This window comes from Lampris incognitus, chromosome 6, assembly GCF_029633865.1.
Source record: "Lampris incognitus isolate fLamInc1 chromosome 6, fLamInc1.hap2, whole genome shotgun sequence".
In the NCBI taxonomy this organism is placed as follows: Eukaryota; Metazoa; Chordata; class Actinopteri; order Lampriformes; family Lampridae; genus Lampris; species Lampris incognitus.
In genome coordinates, this window is record NC_079216.1 from 39,134,027 (window position 1) to 39,152,636 (window position 18,610).

At 43.3% G+C, this 18,610-nt stretch overlaps 1 protein-coding gene across 1 annotated transcript in view; it reads left to right on the plus strand.

Moving 5' to 3' along the window:
* The window catches only part of LOC130114532 (chromatin remodeling regulator CECR2), a 77,389-nt gene that overhangs the window by 50,354 nt on the left and 8,425 nt on the right, over positions 1-18,610 (plus strand). Inside the window, exons 3-14 of the mRNA XM_056282403.1 lie at positions 2,388-2,571; positions 6,230-6,357; positions 6,617-6,700; positions 7,223-7,281; positions 7,559-7,719; positions 13,664-13,753; positions 14,914-15,064; positions 16,090-16,219; positions 16,330-16,367; positions 16,493-16,584; positions 16,717-16,843; positions 17,719-18,098. Of these exons, the coding sequence (XP_056138378.1) occupies positions 2,388-2,571; positions 6,230-6,357; positions 6,617-6,700; positions 7,223-7,281; positions 7,559-7,719; positions 13,664-13,753; positions 14,914-15,064; positions 16,090-16,219; positions 16,330-16,367; positions 16,493-16,584; positions 16,717-16,843; positions 17,719-18,098 (1,624 nt within the window). The remainder of the gene's footprint in view (positions 1-2,387; positions 2,572-6,229; positions 6,358-6,616; positions 6,701-7,222; positions 7,282-7,558; positions 7,720-13,663; positions 13,754-14,913; positions 15,065-16,089; positions 16,220-16,329; positions 16,368-16,492; positions 16,585-16,716; positions 16,844-17,718; positions 18,099-18,610) is intronic.

The window sequence follows — 18,610 nt, forward strand, 5'->3', positions numbered from 1 at the left end:
GATTCCTGATTATTATTAGGCTTTTTTATGCCAATAATTGCCTTGGCTCCAGATGTTCCCACATTACTCTTTATGTTTTATTTTAACTCTTCGGATCAGTTGCAACTAGTTTCCAAATAAAGTAAGTGCACGTTTCTGTCATGTGTAACGTTACTGTTTAAACGGCGGATAAAAGCAGCTTGATAATGGCGACTGGAAAACAGACATGTGCTAAATTAAGTTTGCTAGCTAGAATTGTCTGTTTTTTACACTGTACAAGAATAGCCAACTACTTACAGTATTCAGGTGATTTATCCTGCTTGTTGTGCCACTGTGGTAGGCTAGTTTCAAATTGCATATTTGGCAACACTACCTTGTCATTGCTCAATTTAAAGTGTTCGACACACAGCTGAGGTCTTCGGCATTTTGTCTTCCCTTTAATGGCCAAGGTTAACTTAAGCGTGACGTCACTGCTGTGAGTGAGAGGGACGTCTGGTGTCGCAGCTGAGACTATATATTTCCACATTTTAACAGTGCAATTAAAAAGTATAAATATAGTACAAGAATGGGCTGACAAATATATTTTGCAGTTTGCCTTTATAGATAGCCTATATTTAGCAAAAATAAAAAAATCCAAAATCCGAAACCCAAAATTGAAACCGAATACCTACCCAACAAAAGGATATCCGAATAGTGGGATATTCGGGTCCAGCCTCAGTGATTTTCTTACCTGGGTTATTGAGCATGCATAAAGACTTTAATGTATGTTTGGGTTTTTATTTAGTTTTCCTCTTGTTCAATGTGTTTGTATGAAGAAGGTTTTAATAACAAGAATGGACAATATTGTTGAAAAGTTGTTGAAATTTACTTTTTTTAAAATTTGATAAGATAGTTATACAGTAGTTAAAGTATAGGCTCCTTAATCATAGTGCAAGTTAAACATAACGATGGTTCGGACCATCGCCGGGGAGGAAATTTGTGTGACTGCACCTCTTTTCATTTTAATTGAATACCCTTGGTTTAGATGCTTCCAAATACTTAGCAAAACACTTATTATTTCTACATGCTATAAGGTGAAGTTTGAAAGCATAGAGGAGTATTCCACCCCCTGATTCGCTGACCTGAATACCTTGATGACCATAACAATGTGTTGAAAAGCAGCAGAGCCACGGAAACGTTTCTCTCCTGGGTGATAAAGCAACAAGAGAAAGTCAGTGGGTAGTATAGAGCTGCTATTCATATCCACACGGGAGTTCCATCCCTTGTGAGGCCTTGCCTTCCCTGCCCACCATCAACAGGCAGCATGGTGGCACCAGTCAACCAGTGAGCAAAGAGACAGGAATGATCCAGTTTCTCAACCCAGGCAAGCGGTAACAGGAGGACAACCTGCTTTATTGGACCGGACAGGCGCTGGCATCCTGGGGGTGGCTGCTCGGCACCAGCCTTTCAAAGAGCTGCCCTTTTCATCTGCACGTGTTAAATGCTCCGCTGAGGTGGGGGAAGGGAGGGAGGATGTTGGAGAGAATGGGGGACAGAAAGGAGGAGAGAGATGGGGTAGTGAGGGGGGCAGTTTGTGCCTGCAGCTGTGTGAAAAGTGCATGCTGCTCTTTCAAGATAAGCCATTTTTTTCCTTTCCCTCTTTCTCTGTGCTGTTGCATACTCACCCCTGCCCTGGGCCCTTGTTCCTGTTCATCTGAGCAAGAACTAAAAGGTGCAGATTAATCGCCGAGATCTGAACTAGAACCAACATTTATTTACCAGCTCCCACTCATTGAAATGATACAGCCCCACTCACATTCAGCTGCCCCCTCTCGTTCTCCATTTCTCTTGCCATTCTAGTGGTTTAAATTGTTTTCTTTCCTGAGCCATGTATTACAATGGGAGGGCATTTGAAATTGAGACACGGTGTGTTGGCTTCACAAAGCACACTTTTTTCAAGAACAGCATTTGCAAGTGAATGAGTTGCATTTATCCATATTGAAAAATCCTAATGGACTGAAAAAGCAGTCCTTGTATCAGAACTATTAACTGTGTTGTTTTGTTTGTCAAACTAACATAATGACCAAGTCATCTTAATTTGTATTCAGTGCAGAACATATGTTTTTTTTTAATATACGTAACATATTCACTCAGATAAGAAGGAGCTGTAGAAAGAGACAGAAGAACATGGTCAGAGATCAACAGACATCATCAAGGCTTGAAATGTATATTAGCTTTAATTAAGCACTGTTGTAGAAGACGTGGAAGGCGTGTCTAAATTCCAAGCAAGGCCAGACAACCTGTCGTCAAAATGTTTTACTCCTCATGTTATATTCAAATGTTACTATCTGACTGTTTATCACTGAATATTTAAAAGCCACATCTCTCACTAATCCCCCTCTCTTCTCACTCCACTGCGACCACTTCAGCCCCCAGGCATTCAGCAGTTACCTGGACGACATCATTAACTACCGCTGGGAGCTAGAGGAGGGGAAGCCCAACCCACTTCGCCAAGGGCCCTTTGAGGAGCTGCCTCCCCGCATTCAGGTGGAGCTGCTGCATCGGCTTTGTGACTACCGTCTAGATGCTGCTGATGTCTTTGACCTGCTAAAGGTACACTGCCTGTTGTGTGTCCATATGGTCCCCTTCATTTGCACCCTGTAAGATGAAAACTATTGTGTGGTCTACTCTGTATTCATGGGAGTTTGACCAGCCTGTCTACATGTGTTTTGTGGACTTGGAGAAGGCTTACGACCGTGTACCCCGGGGCACTCTGTGGGGGGTACCGCGGGAGTATGGGGTACTGGGGCAGTTGCTACAAGCCATCCGGTCCTTGTATAACCAAAGTGAGAGCTGTGTCTGCATTCTCAGCACAAAGTCAAACACGTTTACAGTGGGTGTCGGACTCTGCCAAGGTTGTCCCTTGTTTCCAATTCTGTTTGTGATATTCATGGACAGGATCTCAAGGCGCAGCCAAGGCAAGGAGTGTGTCCATTTTAGGAACCTCAGAATTGCATCTGCTCTTCGCAGATGATGTGGTTTTGTTGGCTTCATCAGAATGTGACCTCCAGCTTGCACTGTGGCGGTTTGCAGCTGAGTGTGAAATGGCTGAGATGAGTCAGCACCTCCAAGTCTGAGGCCATGGTTCTCAACCAGAAAAGAGTGGATTGCTCCCTCCTGGTTGGGGATGAGTTGTTGCCTCAAGTGAAGGATTTCAAGTTTCATTTGTGATTGGCTTAACAGTAGTTAAGCCAATCACAAATGAAAGAAGTAGCATTTATTCCCTCATGCACCAACCATCAAGTGTCAATAGGCTTTGAGTGGGTTGACAAATTTGCAATGCTTGGCTAAACTTTGAAGTCTAGGCTCAGTTCATGTTAATGTCACCTGCTACATATTTTTCCCTTACTGTCTGCTACTTTTTCACGAGTGTTGGAGAAATACTAAAAACTGTCAAGAGGTGTAAGCTTCATTCTAAAAGCAATACTATGACAAAAACTAAAAACTGAATACATTCATTCATTCATTCATTCATCTTCAGCCTCTTCTCCGGGGTAGGGTTGCAGTGACAGCAAGCTAGGTAGGGCACTCTACTAGATGTCTCCCTCCCCAGCAACGCCCTCCAGCTCCTCGTGGGGGATCCCAAGGCGTTCTCAGGCCAGATTGGACATGTAGTCCCTCCAGCAAGTTCTCAGTCTACCTCGGGGTCTCCTTCCAGTTGGCCGTGCCCAGTAAACCTCCAAAGGAAGGCGCCCAGGAGGCATCCTAATCAGATGCCCGAACCACCGCAACTGGCTCTACTCCAAGCTCCCCCCGGATGTACGAGCTCCTCACCCTATCTCTACGGCTGAAACCAGACACCCTACGGAGGAAACTCATTTCAGCCGCTTGTATCCGCGATCTCACCCTTTTGGTCACTACCCAAAGCTCATCACCATAGGTGAGGGTTGGAACGAAGATTGACTGGTAAATTGAGAGCTTCGCCTTCCGGCTCAGCTCCCTCTTCACCACAACGGTCCGGTACAACGTCCGCATTACTGCTGATGCTGCACCAATCCGCCTGTCAATCTCCCACTCCATCCTACCCCCACTCGTGAACAAGACCCTGAGATTCTTAATAATAATAATAATACTAATAAATCAAACTTATATAGCACCTTTCTAACGCTCAAAGTCGCTTTACAATAAACGGGGTGAAACAAGACAACAGATAAACATAACACAGACATACAGGGGTGGATGAGAATGGTGGACTATGAGAGGGAGAAGCGGCAGCCACACACGATGCCAGCAGTACTCCCACTTAAACGGATACAATAGGGCAAGATAAACAGAAAACAACAGCACTGCAGACGTTGATTTTCTGTAGGGGATTACTCCCATAACTTATTCCTCTCCTGAGGTATCCATTAGGCAGTAGCACTATTTAACCCATAGATGGGGGCTGATTTTGATGATTTGTGATTGGCTTAACAGTAGTTAGAGTAGACGATGTGCCCAGATTGTGTTCATAAACTGGTACTCATCACACCAGTGTCTCCTGGCACCAAAGTCAACAGTTTGTAAAGATTGCAGTATTTTCATTCCTTTCACACACACACACACACACACACACACACACACACACACACACACACACACACACACACACACACACACACACACACCCCACATACATATATCAGCAGATAAGGGGATGTGACTGAAAATAATTTGATAAATTTTCCTTTCTGTCCTCAAGCTGTTCATAAATCCTTCAGATATATTATTATCTTCAAAGCCATATTGCGCTTTCCTTCTTTAAGTAAAGCGTCAGATAGTATTAAGGACTAAGACTTCATAAATGCTGCTTGCTGGTGCATGTTGTACTGTGAGCTGCATTTACAGGACTGAATGACCTCATCCAACTAGAAGAGTACACTCAGAGTGCAGATTTCCACCAGGCGTATCTCTCCTTCTCCAGTGCTCAAACTTGGTGACAAACCACCCCTTCACCTATCAGGAGAAGAGAAAATACAGAGGCACTGCCTGCATATCTCACCTTCTCTAGTGCTCGGGCTTAGGCAAAAAACCAGTTGAGGAGTTAGCACTCAATTGCGGTTTAAAACAAGTTTTGAATATATGCAACCACAAGAGGTCCTTGATCGTACAGTCATAGCTGTGCACAAAAATTATTAGGTTGACAGGCCCAGTAGTATGTGAGATTAGCAATGGACAGATACACATACACATGGACAGGAAAAAAAACCCTGTTTTTCCTGCCATTAGAAGGCTTTTGTGCTATTCCAAAGTCGATTGAATGAGAAATATGGGGGGAAAAAGTTTCTAATATGCAGCGCTCAAGCTAAAAAAAATCTACCTAATGAAAATGTTTTGCCTGTAAGTCTGTGGCTACGTAGCCTCCTAGGCAGACCGTCGCATGAATATGACCAAGTCTAATATGAACTTGCACTTTCCAAAAATAAATGTAGCTATGCGATCATTTTGGTCTGACCCTGTCTTTATTTTCATAACATAATAAAGCTGGGTAAACCTTTTACACTCGTGCACATGTGACTCACATCTACGGTTGACTCAGATCAGGTAGAGCGACAAGAATATGCAACACTTCTGTTTTGGCTGCAACCTAGAGGAAGTTGTTCCTTTATAACTTTTGCATATTTTGGATTATCAAAATTCTTTTAATAACTTTTAATCATGTCGATGCCCAATCTGACTCAACTGTAGAGTACTCACTCTGTCGCTCTCTCTCTCTCTCATTCTTGCTCTCGCCCCCCCCCCCCCCACACACACACACACATGACCAAACATATAATCCCCTCTAGGCTACCGCCTGGCGGAGATAATGAGGCGGACATAGTTTATGAATTTGGTCCAACTAGTGCAATGCACAATGTGGGCTGCAGTGGCAGAGTGGCGCTGTAAGTCCGGTCGTGACGGGAAGAACGTCTGTCTGTATGTATGTATGTATGTATGTCCGTCCTTGGATTTTCTCAACAATCGCTCATCCAAACAACTTCACACTAGACACTGCACTTCCTTGGGTCCTCAGCAATACATCCGCCAAGTGTGAAGTCGATTGGATGAACGGTTGTTGGGAAAATCCAAGGACAGACATAGATATAGAGATTCCTTCCATTGTAGTTAGATATAAGATTAAGGCTGAGGAATGTGTGTATTCCACATCTTCGTGGATGCAGATATTCTGCTTCAGTCTAACCTGACAGTAATTTAGGTTAATTAGGTTAATGTCCCTCCTCCCATATCCAAGGGCCTTGACGCAGACAGCCTTCGAGTGGAACCACTGGGGCAGGATGGGAATGGAGCCCTCTACTGGTACTTCTATGGCACACGCATGTACAAAGAGGAACCTGTCAGGAGGAAAGTAGAGAAACTAAGGTAAACACCCATTGTAATACGCAAAGGCTATATCTTTTGCTACTCAGCATTAAAGAGATATAAGATCCTCTCTGTCTGATCCTCTCTGCCTGCCATGTTTTACATAATTTATTTGTGCTGTCAGTGAAAAGTCTAATTTCACCATTAGTTGGCATTGCCGATTGTTTACAGGTTTGTCAAAGGTTAATTACAGAGGTTATCTGATGTTAGTTGCTCTTGTTAAAGGCTTATATTTTTCATGTCATGGTGACTCCTACAGCGAAGCCCCTGAAGTCAAACCACCAGAGAAAAAGAAAAGAGGAAGACCACCAAAAAAGAGAAAATTAGAGGACACTCTGCTAAGGTAAAGGAATAGCATTTTTTTTGTTTTGTTTGCTTTTTTTTGGTCTGTATCGTCTAGCATCTCAGATGTGTGTCAAGGATTGTGGCACATGTTTTATCCAGGTCCATAAGTTAAATAGTATATGCCTAAATGGCTACCTCAACTGTCATGGCTTTGCAAGTGACTCAATTTTTGTGAGGGATCCTGCATTCTGCAGAAAATCTGTTTGAAAGGTAAGAGAAGTTTTGGAAAAGGCAGTCCTCGACTTGAATACCTATAAAGTAAAAACGAGTTTGTTACACACTTGATTGCAAATTTTTGGACATTTTCCAGTCATGTGTATTAAGACCAATTATTTTTTCACAAGCTTTCCCGCCTCCACTATCCCAGCAGTCATGGCTTTAATTTGACATTTTGTAATGTCTTATGAGTACAAATTGTAAAGGACATCAGTCCACTACATCACGCTTGCTGCATCTTAAGCTCATTTTCAGCACCAATGTTGAGAGCCTTTGGAGCTATGTAATGTCTTTTGTTTTTCAGTGAGGTTGAAAGTGAAGTAAAGATGGAGAATGGACTGGATAGCCTGCGCTTTGACACAGGTGAAAAAAACCTTAGCAACTACTTTGAAGAAAAAAAGAAATAAAATCTGTTTTATTGCCCAAGTAAAGCCCACTAAGACAAATTTCTAATGACTTAATGATAAAGTAGATAGTCCATGCTCAAGCACAAAGTATTGGCAGCTCAGTTTTGTTTTCCTGTTACACATTTTGATTTGAATTTAAAATGAACAGTGTAAGAAAACGCACACACCACTCCCTCAGGATAAATAAGGTGACATCTTGGTTGTCCTTGCCTCTATCTTTCACTTCTTGCCAGACCATGAGCGAGGCGCTTGGTCCCTTGTGTGTGATACAGAGGAAGAGTGGGTCAGTCTGGCAGAGAGCATCAAGGACAAAACCTCCCCACAGGACCGCCACCTCTACCGCATCATCAGCCAGAACTTCCTGCCTGAAATCAGCAGCATGATTGAGCACAAGGTCATACACCAGAGAGACAAAACCATTAGTCCTCATTATAGTTGCTAGTGACTCCTAAGCTCTTTCTGCTCTGTCTCCAGAAAGAAATCTCCCATTTGTCTATACTTTTTGTCTAATTCTCTTAAGGGTATTGTCAACTAAAAAAATTGAACAGGGGCCGGGAAGAATTTGGGTATAGTTTATGGGTAGATTTGCTACTAGGCCCCCAATTGTCATGTTTGGGGTCCCCCCCCCATATAATTAGTTTGCTGATTAAAAAAAAAATTCTGCAGAGGCTGTATTTAGCAGAGTAACTGCAGTGAGTGGGTATGCAACATTGAGTTTACCCATTGAGTAAAACTCTTATTGCATTGTAATTCTTCTCCTTTCATCTGGTGCCCTCACTCTTACTCTTGCTCAAAACCCATTGGGGGGGGGGGGGGCTGAAAGTCAGCCGGGAGGGACCCTCTGATCTAAGAATGCTTTTTTTTAAAGCAGTTTGCAAGCAGAAGAGTATGTGAAACAAAAAGCCGAGGACAAACTTTTAACATTCAACCCAGTCTCTGAGCAGCTGTTTTTATATCCTGGCCTCGAACAGTAGATTGCCACTTCCTGATGCATCAGGTAAGGAAATCCCAGAAAGTTGAATCAATTCATCTAAACATGCCCAGATGAACTAATTCAACTTTCTGGGAGTGGTTCTCAGCCTTTTTGAATCATGACCCCCAGAATAATCAGGTTGGTGGTCCCCCCCCCAATGGTTTATTCTCATATTACGTCACATCATGTGACGGCAACACATCCGCCATGTTGGAGGACAATGGCTCCAATCCACAGGATACTGTGTTGCTTTTACTGCGCAATGCTTAACGTTTTCTAAACAGCCAGAGTGAACAGAATTTGTTTCAAGGTTTGATCATACAGAATAGCTATCATGGTTCAGTGTTTTACAATCGTTAATTTCTGTGCTGTTTTTGGTTTTTCCAATTGAGCTGACAGAGAGCAGAACAAGTCCTACTTTCACTTTCCAAAGATAATCAGCCATCAAGGAGAAGAAACTCAAAGGTTGTCAGAGGAAAGAAGAAGAAAATGGATATCGAGGATAAGTTGGGAGGATCTTACAGATGAAAAATTAGTATCATGCAGAAGTTAAGATACCTGTTTTTACAAAAGGGAAAAAGCAGCTTAGTCCTTTAGAAATTTTCTAGAGGCAACAAAAAAAATTGCATCTGTCCACATCCATGTGGAGCATGTCATTGGCCTAGTATGGAGAAAATTTTCAATTTTGCAAGGAATTTTACCAACAGACTACCTCAGTAATAAGGATAGTGCTGGTATGACAACAGTGGATAAAATTGCCTTGGTTTCTTGTGCATTGAAAAATGTGTGTGACTCAGTCGTTCCTTCAGACTGATACAACTTTCAAGTAATATATTATTCATTGTATAAAACTGTTATAATATATGTTTTTAAGAAACAATAGCATTCAAAAATAGACATTTCAATTTTATTAGACATTTTTCAATTGTGTGTCAATCATCATCGGCAGTTATAAGCTAAATCTTAAAATTACATGGTTTGAATATAATTAGTACAAGAGGGAGAGAAACTGCTTTTGTTTTGTAAATTTGTGAACATATCGGTCTGACATATCAATAAGTGCGAGTTTTTCCATGTCTCTCCTTGGTTTTTCCATCTAAAGCTTGTACATAATTCTTGATCGAAGCCATCGTGGAATTGCATGAAATTGGCCTAACAGCTGAAAATCCTCAAATCGAATCTTATCCTTGAATGAATGAATGCCTTTATTTGTCATTGCACAGCTGTACAACGAAATTAAGTGCAACTCTCCAGTGGTACAAAATTAAAAAAAATATAGTCAAATAGTCAAAATACAAATAGTCACACATTTGCAGCCCAATCAACATATAGATAATGTATGCGTAAGTGAAGCAATGTTGCGCCGTTAGACCAGAACTTTGTAAAATGTATTTTGCAAACTGTTTTTCGAAGAGTGGATCACAACTGCGATGTTTTATTTCCGTATGTTTGTCTGGTTTTTGCTTAAAATTTCGTTCTTGTAAACACAGATCGACAATGAGAACTTCAGTGTAAACAGTGGTTGCTAAGGTCTAGCTGTCCTCCAACACGGCGGAGCTGTTCGTTGTCAATGGAAAAAGTCACGTGATTGAAAATAACCCATAGCACTGGGACATTTAACTCACAACACCGTGATTCAAACACACTGATCGCTCATAAACTGTCGGCCCAAGACTGTTCAGGGATTGCTGTAATATACACATGAAAGCTACCAGCTCACACAGGAGGACCATTGCTTTGCCCACAGACAGAACAACAACTAATTCAACTTTGGCTTTTCTTAAGAGTTTTTAGATTTATTGAAATAACAGCACCTCATGTGCACACACACTTTGACTCTCACAAACACTCAATGAAATTTATTTTAAGGCAAATTATATCACTGGTACAGGCGAAGTAATGTAAAAACCATTCCCCAGTCTAAAATGTGTTTTTTCCCCACAGCACAACTGCCGCTGTAGACTATGCATTGCAAATTGTGGTCACTCACTCACTCATGGATGCCCTGAGAGGGACACTTAGTAGGGATGTTTAGCAGAACATGCTTGCAACTCGCATCAGGTGTGCTGTGGGTCAGGACGGTTTTGTGCTTGTTTTATTTTTCCCACGGCTACGTATGCATCGCAAATTGTGGTTGCTCACTCATGGACGATCTGAGAGGGACGCTTAGTAAGGACCGTTAGTAGGACACAATATATTAACTATATACAATAACCTTGTTGTTCTGGACCACACCTGCTATAGTCCTCGCTGTCCTTCGATTTTCTCGACAACCATTCCCCCATGCACAATAGCCATCAAGACTGCTGGATCCCAATGTCCTCTTAAGAAGCTGACGCTTAAAACGTATCCCTATTATTTGCACAGAAGCTGTTATTGCTTACGTATATGTCTTCAAGTGCATCATATGACAATACATTTGAATGCCTTTTTAAAGGTGACAATGATATATATTCGATTTCTGTAACATTCAATGCCTACAATGTTTCCCCCCCCCCCTTTTTCTCCCAAATTGTATCTGGCCAATTGCCCCACTCTTCCGAGTCATCCTGGTCGCTGCTCCACCCCCTCTCCCGATCCGGGGAGGGCTGCAGACTACCACGTGCCTCCTCCAATACATGTGGAGTCACCAGCCGCTTCTTTTCACCTGACAGTGAGGAGTTTCGCCAGGGGAACGTAGCGCGTGGGAAGATGACGCTATTCCCCCAGGTTCCCCCTCCCCCCTGAACAGGTGCCCTGACCAACCAGCGAAGGTGCTAGTGCAGCGGCCAGGACACATACCCACATCTGGCTTCCTACCCGCAGACATGGCCAATTGTGTCTGTAGGGATGCCCGACCAAGCCGGAGGTCACACGGGGATTCGAACCGGCGATCCCTGTGTTGGTAGGCAACGGAATAGACCACTACGCTAACCCGGATGCCTGTCTGCAATGTTTTTTCATGCTGATCTTGATATGAAGAATGATTATTATTATTATCTACTAAACATACAGGTGTTTAGTACTGTACTGTCTCTAATGTTGCTCTCTAAAAGAAGTCTTTAAATCTACTGAGAGCCAGCCCAGAATGCACCGCCTTTTATACTGTGACGGCACAACAATTAAAGAGACAGTACACCTATTTTTCGCATCAGGTGTGTCGTGGGTCTGGACAGTTTTGTATTTGTTTTTTCCACAACCATCTGGGACCCCCCGAAATTATCTCGCGACCCCCAGGTTGACAACCAATGGCCTAGAACACATCTTCCTCCAGCAGTCATTTTAGAGAACCTGGAGATCTTAGACAGGCCAGCTACAGGTGAAATAAAAAGAAGCCAGTCTGTGCTTGCCCTCAATGAACGCTAGTTTGGTAGCTGGCCCCAGGCTTTCAACATGAACTGACTTTGTCTCTACACTGGGGCAGAGACTATGGTCTCACGCTAGCTTGCTTGTATCCTGTTTGAGCCAGCTGCTCAAACTGAGGTTTTAGCCATGCCTTGGGCTATGCCACATTATTGTGTGTTAGTTTTCTCCTGGAAAATGATTCTGGAATACCTCAGGTTTAGAATTAAGATATCATGAAGGAACAACTGAGACTCGGTCAGCTGTCAAAACCAAAATTATCGAATCAGTCCTTTGAAAGAAAAATAATCAGAATAGTTAAATTAATTTTTGGTCTCATATGGCTCTTAAATGTTTAAATGCTGCAATAAAGACCCGTTATGACAACAACACAAACAAGGACAGTGATCCTTCTGCTCTGAGAGCATTGGACTAGGAGAGGACTAGATATTCCCTTTTGGTGCTATACAACCAACACTGGTTGTGTTGCTATAGAAACCTTCTCAGCCTGTCTCCATCAACGGTGAATAGGATTCCTGCTGGCTGTCCGTGTCAGCACAGGGGTCACTTACTAGTGGTCAGTGAATAAAAGCACTCTCATCCTTCATGGGCAGTACGCTCTGCTGTAAATACTCGCTGATTTCAATACCAGTTTCAAATCGGCCCATAGAAGGTAATTGCATAAGTCTAGCCTTTACGTACAGTTGTAATCTTGTGGTCAGTCAGGTGTATTGCAATTAGTCCAAACAAGTCTATCTGGCTTGCCACTTCTCTATTATATTTCATGTGCAGTATGAGTTCTCGGCTTCTTCTGAATGTACTTCTTAAATGCTGGCCAGCTAAGTGTGTTTTTACTTGCCTTTTACCTTTTCAAAATATCAGCGCTAGCTCAAAACATCAGCATCTTAAAGCTTCTCTTTCTCTCTTACAGTCTCTCTCTTTCTCTCTCTCATGGTTGTGGGTGTATACCTATTTGTGTATGTGTACTGTATATACACGTTTGTGTAATTTAAATGTTATATGTGCAAGAAAACCTTCATACATGCCCGCATACTTGGTTAAATGTGTGTTGAGTCCTCACCCCACATGTATGTCTTAGGCTGCTGTCACTAGCCATTTCGCAGGGTGGTGACAGCAGGCAGGAGCTCACCTTGAGGCAGGATGGAGCCTCTTGATTGACGGCCCTGCTGTGCTGCAAGATTCACTCGACCTCTCTAAGTGGTGACACCAGAGGCACTCCATCTTTTGTGGGTGGAGGGGTGGGACTAAGTGCTGCTTATAATGCAGCAAAGACTAGAGGAGCCTTGAGATATCCTGGTTGCTTAGGTTGAAGCTAACCAGAAATGGGGGGTGGGTGAGGAGGAGCACTGTAGCTCATGCAGCTCTTTTAAAATATGACAGGCCAGGATATATCTTTCTTCCTCATGAAAGGAGTTCTTTCTTTTTCTGTCTCTCACAGCTACTTCATCTTTCTTCTCTTTTCACCAGTAGGTGTGTTATCGTACCAGAAGCCAGGCTCCTACATCTCCCCTGTGCTGCGGCAGCAATAGTTTTGTATAGACATAGACAAGCTGTGAAGAGATGTGCTTACTGCCCTCTGTTGACATCCCTGTTTGTGAAATCTGTGTGAAACCTCAATATAACTGTTAGGTTTTGATTGAGGGAGCTGCTTTTCATGGTTCCTGTATTTTCAAGATCCTTGCAACATGATCTAATTTAGGTTGAACATTCCAGAATTTTGCATCCCTACCCATATTAGTAAAGGAATGGTCAAAATGAACAGCCTCCACCTACACTTCCTTTCAAGTGCTAATCATTACATCTGATTAGTAGAGTCATGAGGAGCACACTGGGTTTGATTTGTTTGACTGTTTAGCTTGGCTGTGACCCCAAGGGCTGGGGTTGGGGAGCTGGGGGATGGGAGAATGGGGCCTATGACCTCTCAATCCTCACTGCTCCTCCCCAGGGCCTGTCTATGTGGTGGCTGTTTTGTGTGTTTTAACAATTGTGAGCAACAGAGCTAAGCTTTTTTTGTCATCAACAGGAGAGGGAGCAGAAGCAGAGGTTGCTGGAGCCAGCCCCAGTCCGCATCTCACAACGGCTCTCTGAGAAACGCATTAACCAAGAGGAGGAGGTGTGTGTTAACCTCATGTACATGTGTGCACAGGTTTTTGTGTTGATTTAACTCAGTAATGGTATGACACTGCTGTAGCTTCGTTTGAGAAAAGAGCTCATGCTATTTTTTAATAACATCAACTAATGTCTAAATGTTAAATGTCACATTTATAAGCGTTAATACATATTCTTTCAGGTATTAAATTACATTCAGCAGTTGTGCCAGGTCTAAAAACACTAGTTTAGTTGGCAGTAAATCACTATGCAGTGCATTGGATTTTGGGCACTCATTAGGTTACCGATTCGGTGACGACTGAGACATCCTGATGACTGATGCGCAACATGGTTCCAAAACAGCACATTGTAAAGATGTAACATCGAAATCCATTAGAAAGGCTTTACATGAGATGACTGTAACATAAGGTCTGTTGTCAACCCAGACATGAATGTTTGGTAACATTAGCTAAAGCAGCAACATTTTAAATAAAGACTGGAATTTGTGAAAAAGTCTGGAATTAGCTATGTATGTCAAATGTATCAAAAAATAAAGAATAAACTATACAAATTGTTCAACGTTTGCAGCTGGAACGATGCCTTTTTAGTAAATAAGGGTTGGATCTCTCCTTTCATCTAGCTTCAGCTCAGAAAGGGTAACTGTAGCTGAAGAGGCATTGCATAACTTCCAGTTAGTGAGGATAGTGAGAAAAGACGCTCATTAGTTTTTACAGTGCATTCTGGGAATTTTCCAGGGAGCTGAACTTCAATGCACTGGAACAGTTTTGACATTGACACGAACTGGAAAATATCTGACTCCTTGGCAGTTCACTACCTACTTAACTAGGGAGCAGTTTGAGACACAAACACTAATTGGAGGCTGGAATAACTGGCATAACAGGTGAATGTAATGAACTATCTGGTAGAAATGAAAATCAGCAATACAGCCCCCCCCCCCCCCCCCCCCCGAGGACCAGAACTAAGAACCATTGCTTTAAGCCTTTCATTGGGCCCAGAACTTATGACACGATTGACTTAAGTTATGTCAGCGAGTATCAGTCAAATCTTGGGTATTACAATACCAGGTTGTCTACATGTTGACCGTTTGTCTTAATGGCATCATGATTGATGCCTTCCATCCATGATATCGAATAGACTGATGGGCTTTGATGTGTTTATGTCCAGGAGACTCTGATGGCCATAGCTGAGGTGGAGAAGAGGAAAGATGAGGATCTAGACAGACAGGTCCTGCTGGCTGAGCAACGTCGAGAAGAGGAGAGACTCCTGCAGGAGGAACGTCAGAGAGAAGAGATGGAGAGGATCAAGGCTGTGGAGGGTAAATGGTTTGGCAGATCAACATATTGATGCAGAGCAGGACAACAGATGAAAGCAGCCCCCATCCCTGTGAAGAAGGACTCACCCATATCTTCAGACCTCATTGATAACCCCTGGTCGGCACCACAACAACCTTTGCACATTTACTAGTTATCCACTTCATACATGGACAAATGTATGAAGTCAGATACTGCACAGTATAAGAATAATCAAACGGCAATTAAAGGAGCTCCAAATGTTTCACCCACTTTCATCAGTGCACTCTTGTTGTGTCAGTAGGGGGTTATAGTACAACCCCTACCAGCTCAAGGATCAAGAGAAAGATGGTTTGTGAAGGACACACCACATGTACATAGAAGCTCTTTCATCTCCATTGCTGCGGTAATGCTCTTTACCACTGTAAAATCTGCAGCAGCCTAGCGGCAGTCCTGTGCCCTGTGATTTATGCATAGTACACAGGTACTGTGAGAGGGAATGTTCAGAGCTTTTAATCACAGGATCCCTTCTCCTTTACTCCCTCTTTCTGATGTCATCTGTCAGGGGTTAATGAACTGCTGATTGTGCTTCAGTGGAGGAGCCTCATTAATGTATTATAGATGAACAGCAGGACCCGGCCTGCTCTCTGGGTGGATTACATATGTGGAATCCTCTCTTGAAATCTTTAATCCACACAGCAGGGGGCTGGCAGCGTTCTTTGCCTTTCACGCTGAAAGATAAAGCAGGGGTATAAATGCCCTCTCTCTGTTCTCTTCTGAGTATTTTGCTGTGAAAAGATAGCTGGTAGATTGTTACCCCCTCCACTGAGCTTTACTTTTGTAATCTTTGGTGTTGGAAACCTGATTTTGGTGGAAGCTTGATTCTGCTAACAACAAATGGCCAGAAAGGGGAGCAGGCACCCCGCCAACTGTAATGCGAAGTCCTAGAATAGCAATTAAAACACCTGTTTGCTTACAGCCTTTTTAGGGTTGATGATCTGTCTATTGTTGGTGTAATTATTTGCCACCTCTGTTCACCTTTCACTTTCAGAGCGAGCAAAGAGGCGGAAACTTCGCGAGGAGAGGGCATGGTTGCTCTCTCAGGGAAAAGAGCTGCCCCCTGAACTCCTGAATCTGGAGCCACATTCACCCATTCGCAAAGCCCGCAAGACTAAGGAATTGTAAGATGACCCACATATTCATTCTTGAGCTACTCGTTATTATTTGCAAACCTATACTTGATTGTTCACCCGAACTGTAATTTGTAACAAGTCCCATCTTTGTTTTTCAGCTATGAAATCGATGATGACTATACTGCTTTATACAAAGGTAAGTTGTTCTGAGCACTTTTATTTGTAATAGTTGAAGATGCTGTATGAAATGAGTAAATGAAAACTGTTGCAAGCTTTTTTATCCCACTGTGCTCTTGACACAATCTTGTCTCTTCTCTCCAGTTTTGGAGGCCCTGAAAGCCCATAAAGATGCCTGGCCGTTCATGGAGCCTGTGGATGACTCCTATGCCCCAAATTACCATGAAATTATCCAGGTACAGATACCGAGGAAGTGAAGTACGATGTACTCGTACAACTAGCTAAGATTGTTTGGACTTTTAGAGTTCAAGTTTTTTGCATTTTGGTTTACCCCATGTATTTGTTTTTGTTCCCTTCATGCCATTCAGAGGCCTATGGACCTGTCCACCATTGAGAAGAAGCTGAACAACGGGGAATACATTGCCAAGGAAGAGTTTACTGCAGACGTGAAGCTTATGTTTGAGAACTGTGTTGAGTATAATGGAGAGGACAGTGGTAAGTGGAGAGGCCTCACCCAAAAAAACAAAAAGAAAACATCTGCATTATGACCTGCCAAAGATCATTTTAAGATGCATTTAGCCTTAATGTATGCCAGCAAGAGATCAGAATTAATTTTATGAAGTTGCATAGGTTGGTAGGATGAGAGACTGGAGTATACACGCTTCCCTTTAAGGTGGGAGTGAGCGAGGGCAAAAGAAAAAGGGTCGCACCCAGCTCTGTGTTGGGGCCGGGGCCAGGGCAGCCTTGACAGTGATTAATGGGGAGTGATTGAGCTGTGCTCCAGTGCTTGGGGGCTCCAGGCCCTCCAGTGCCAGAGAGACATTCCAGCCCCTAAGCCCCCTGTCTGGAGCCATCCATCCAGCTGAATTCTCTCCCCAGGGACGTGGGATGGGGGTGTAGCGGTGAGGGGGCCCAGGAAGGAGGAGGAGTAGTTGGAGGGGTGCAGGGGTCAACTGACTCCATCTGACCTGGTCAGCCAGCCAAGGCTGGCCTGAGAACAGAGGAGTGTGTTTTTGTGTGCACGCCTGTGTGTGTGTGTGTGTGTGTGTGTAAGCATGACATGCAGGTTGGTCTTTGGTGTTTGAGTGTGTGGGATTGGGGCCATTTGTCGAAGTATGTGTGTGTTTGAGGGACTGATGAGCGCTGTATGTGTATGGTGTCGATAAAATGTCTTTGCCCATGTTTCTGTGCGTTCATGAGGTTGTGAGGAATTTTGTTTTCTGTAATACTTTTGATTGTTTGGTTGCAAATTAACTTGACCTACATATTGGTTTGAATGTGTGTGTGTGTGTGTGTGTGTGTGTGTGTGTGTGTGTGTGTGTGTGTGTGTGTGTGTATGTGTATCTTTATGTTGCGTATTACTTCCTTAGAATACACCATCATGGCGGAGTCTCTGGAGCGGTGTTTCAGCCGTGCACTGCTGAAGCATTTCCCCTCAGAGGATGGTGACACGGACGAGGAGTTCCACATCAGCAGTGAGGACAAGGAGCGCAAGGAGAAGAAGCGCAACCGTGGCAGCAAGCAGGCAGGGCCCGAGAGCCTGATCAAGGCCACGGAGCAGGTCCAACGCAAACAAAACCCCCAGAGGGGCAAGGGCAGCACCCCTACAGAGGAGGAGGGCAGCAAGCTGTCCAGACCACCCCCTTCTCCTCACTGGGCCAATGGCCCCCCACATCACCATGGCCTGCCTCCAAGCCAGCAGCACATCCATGGGGGAGACATGAGGGGCATGTACCACGCAGGACAACAGGTTGGAACTGTTAACTCTTTATTTTGTTTGTTTGGTTTTGCAGTTCCTCTGCATTTCCTGCACCCATGCAATTTATCAGGGACCAAGTTTTTAACCAAAATTATAGACATGTCTCAGTTATTGACCAAATAACACTTTTGATTAGTGGCAGATAGAAAAATGTCACTCTCTATCGCTGTCCTCCTTCATCTCCTTAGCCTGTGTGAAATGATGCATATTTTGAATATGTATCTCTTGAGTGCCGTTAATGAATGCAAGGCTGTATGGAGCTGTTCTGATAAGGTCAACAAAGTAGATCTTTGTAAAATATATTCCACTCAAATGTCAGAAGCATCCATCCATCCATTATCCAAAGAACCTCTCAGGTATAAGTTCAATTTATTACCTAAAAACACAATCAGCAAACTGAGGACAGCAAAGCAATGTTAAAAAGGAAGAAAAAAGTCCCCTCTCAATGTTATAACTGAGGTGGTGGCCCCATTCATTGAAAATGCAAAGACATTTTGAGGAAA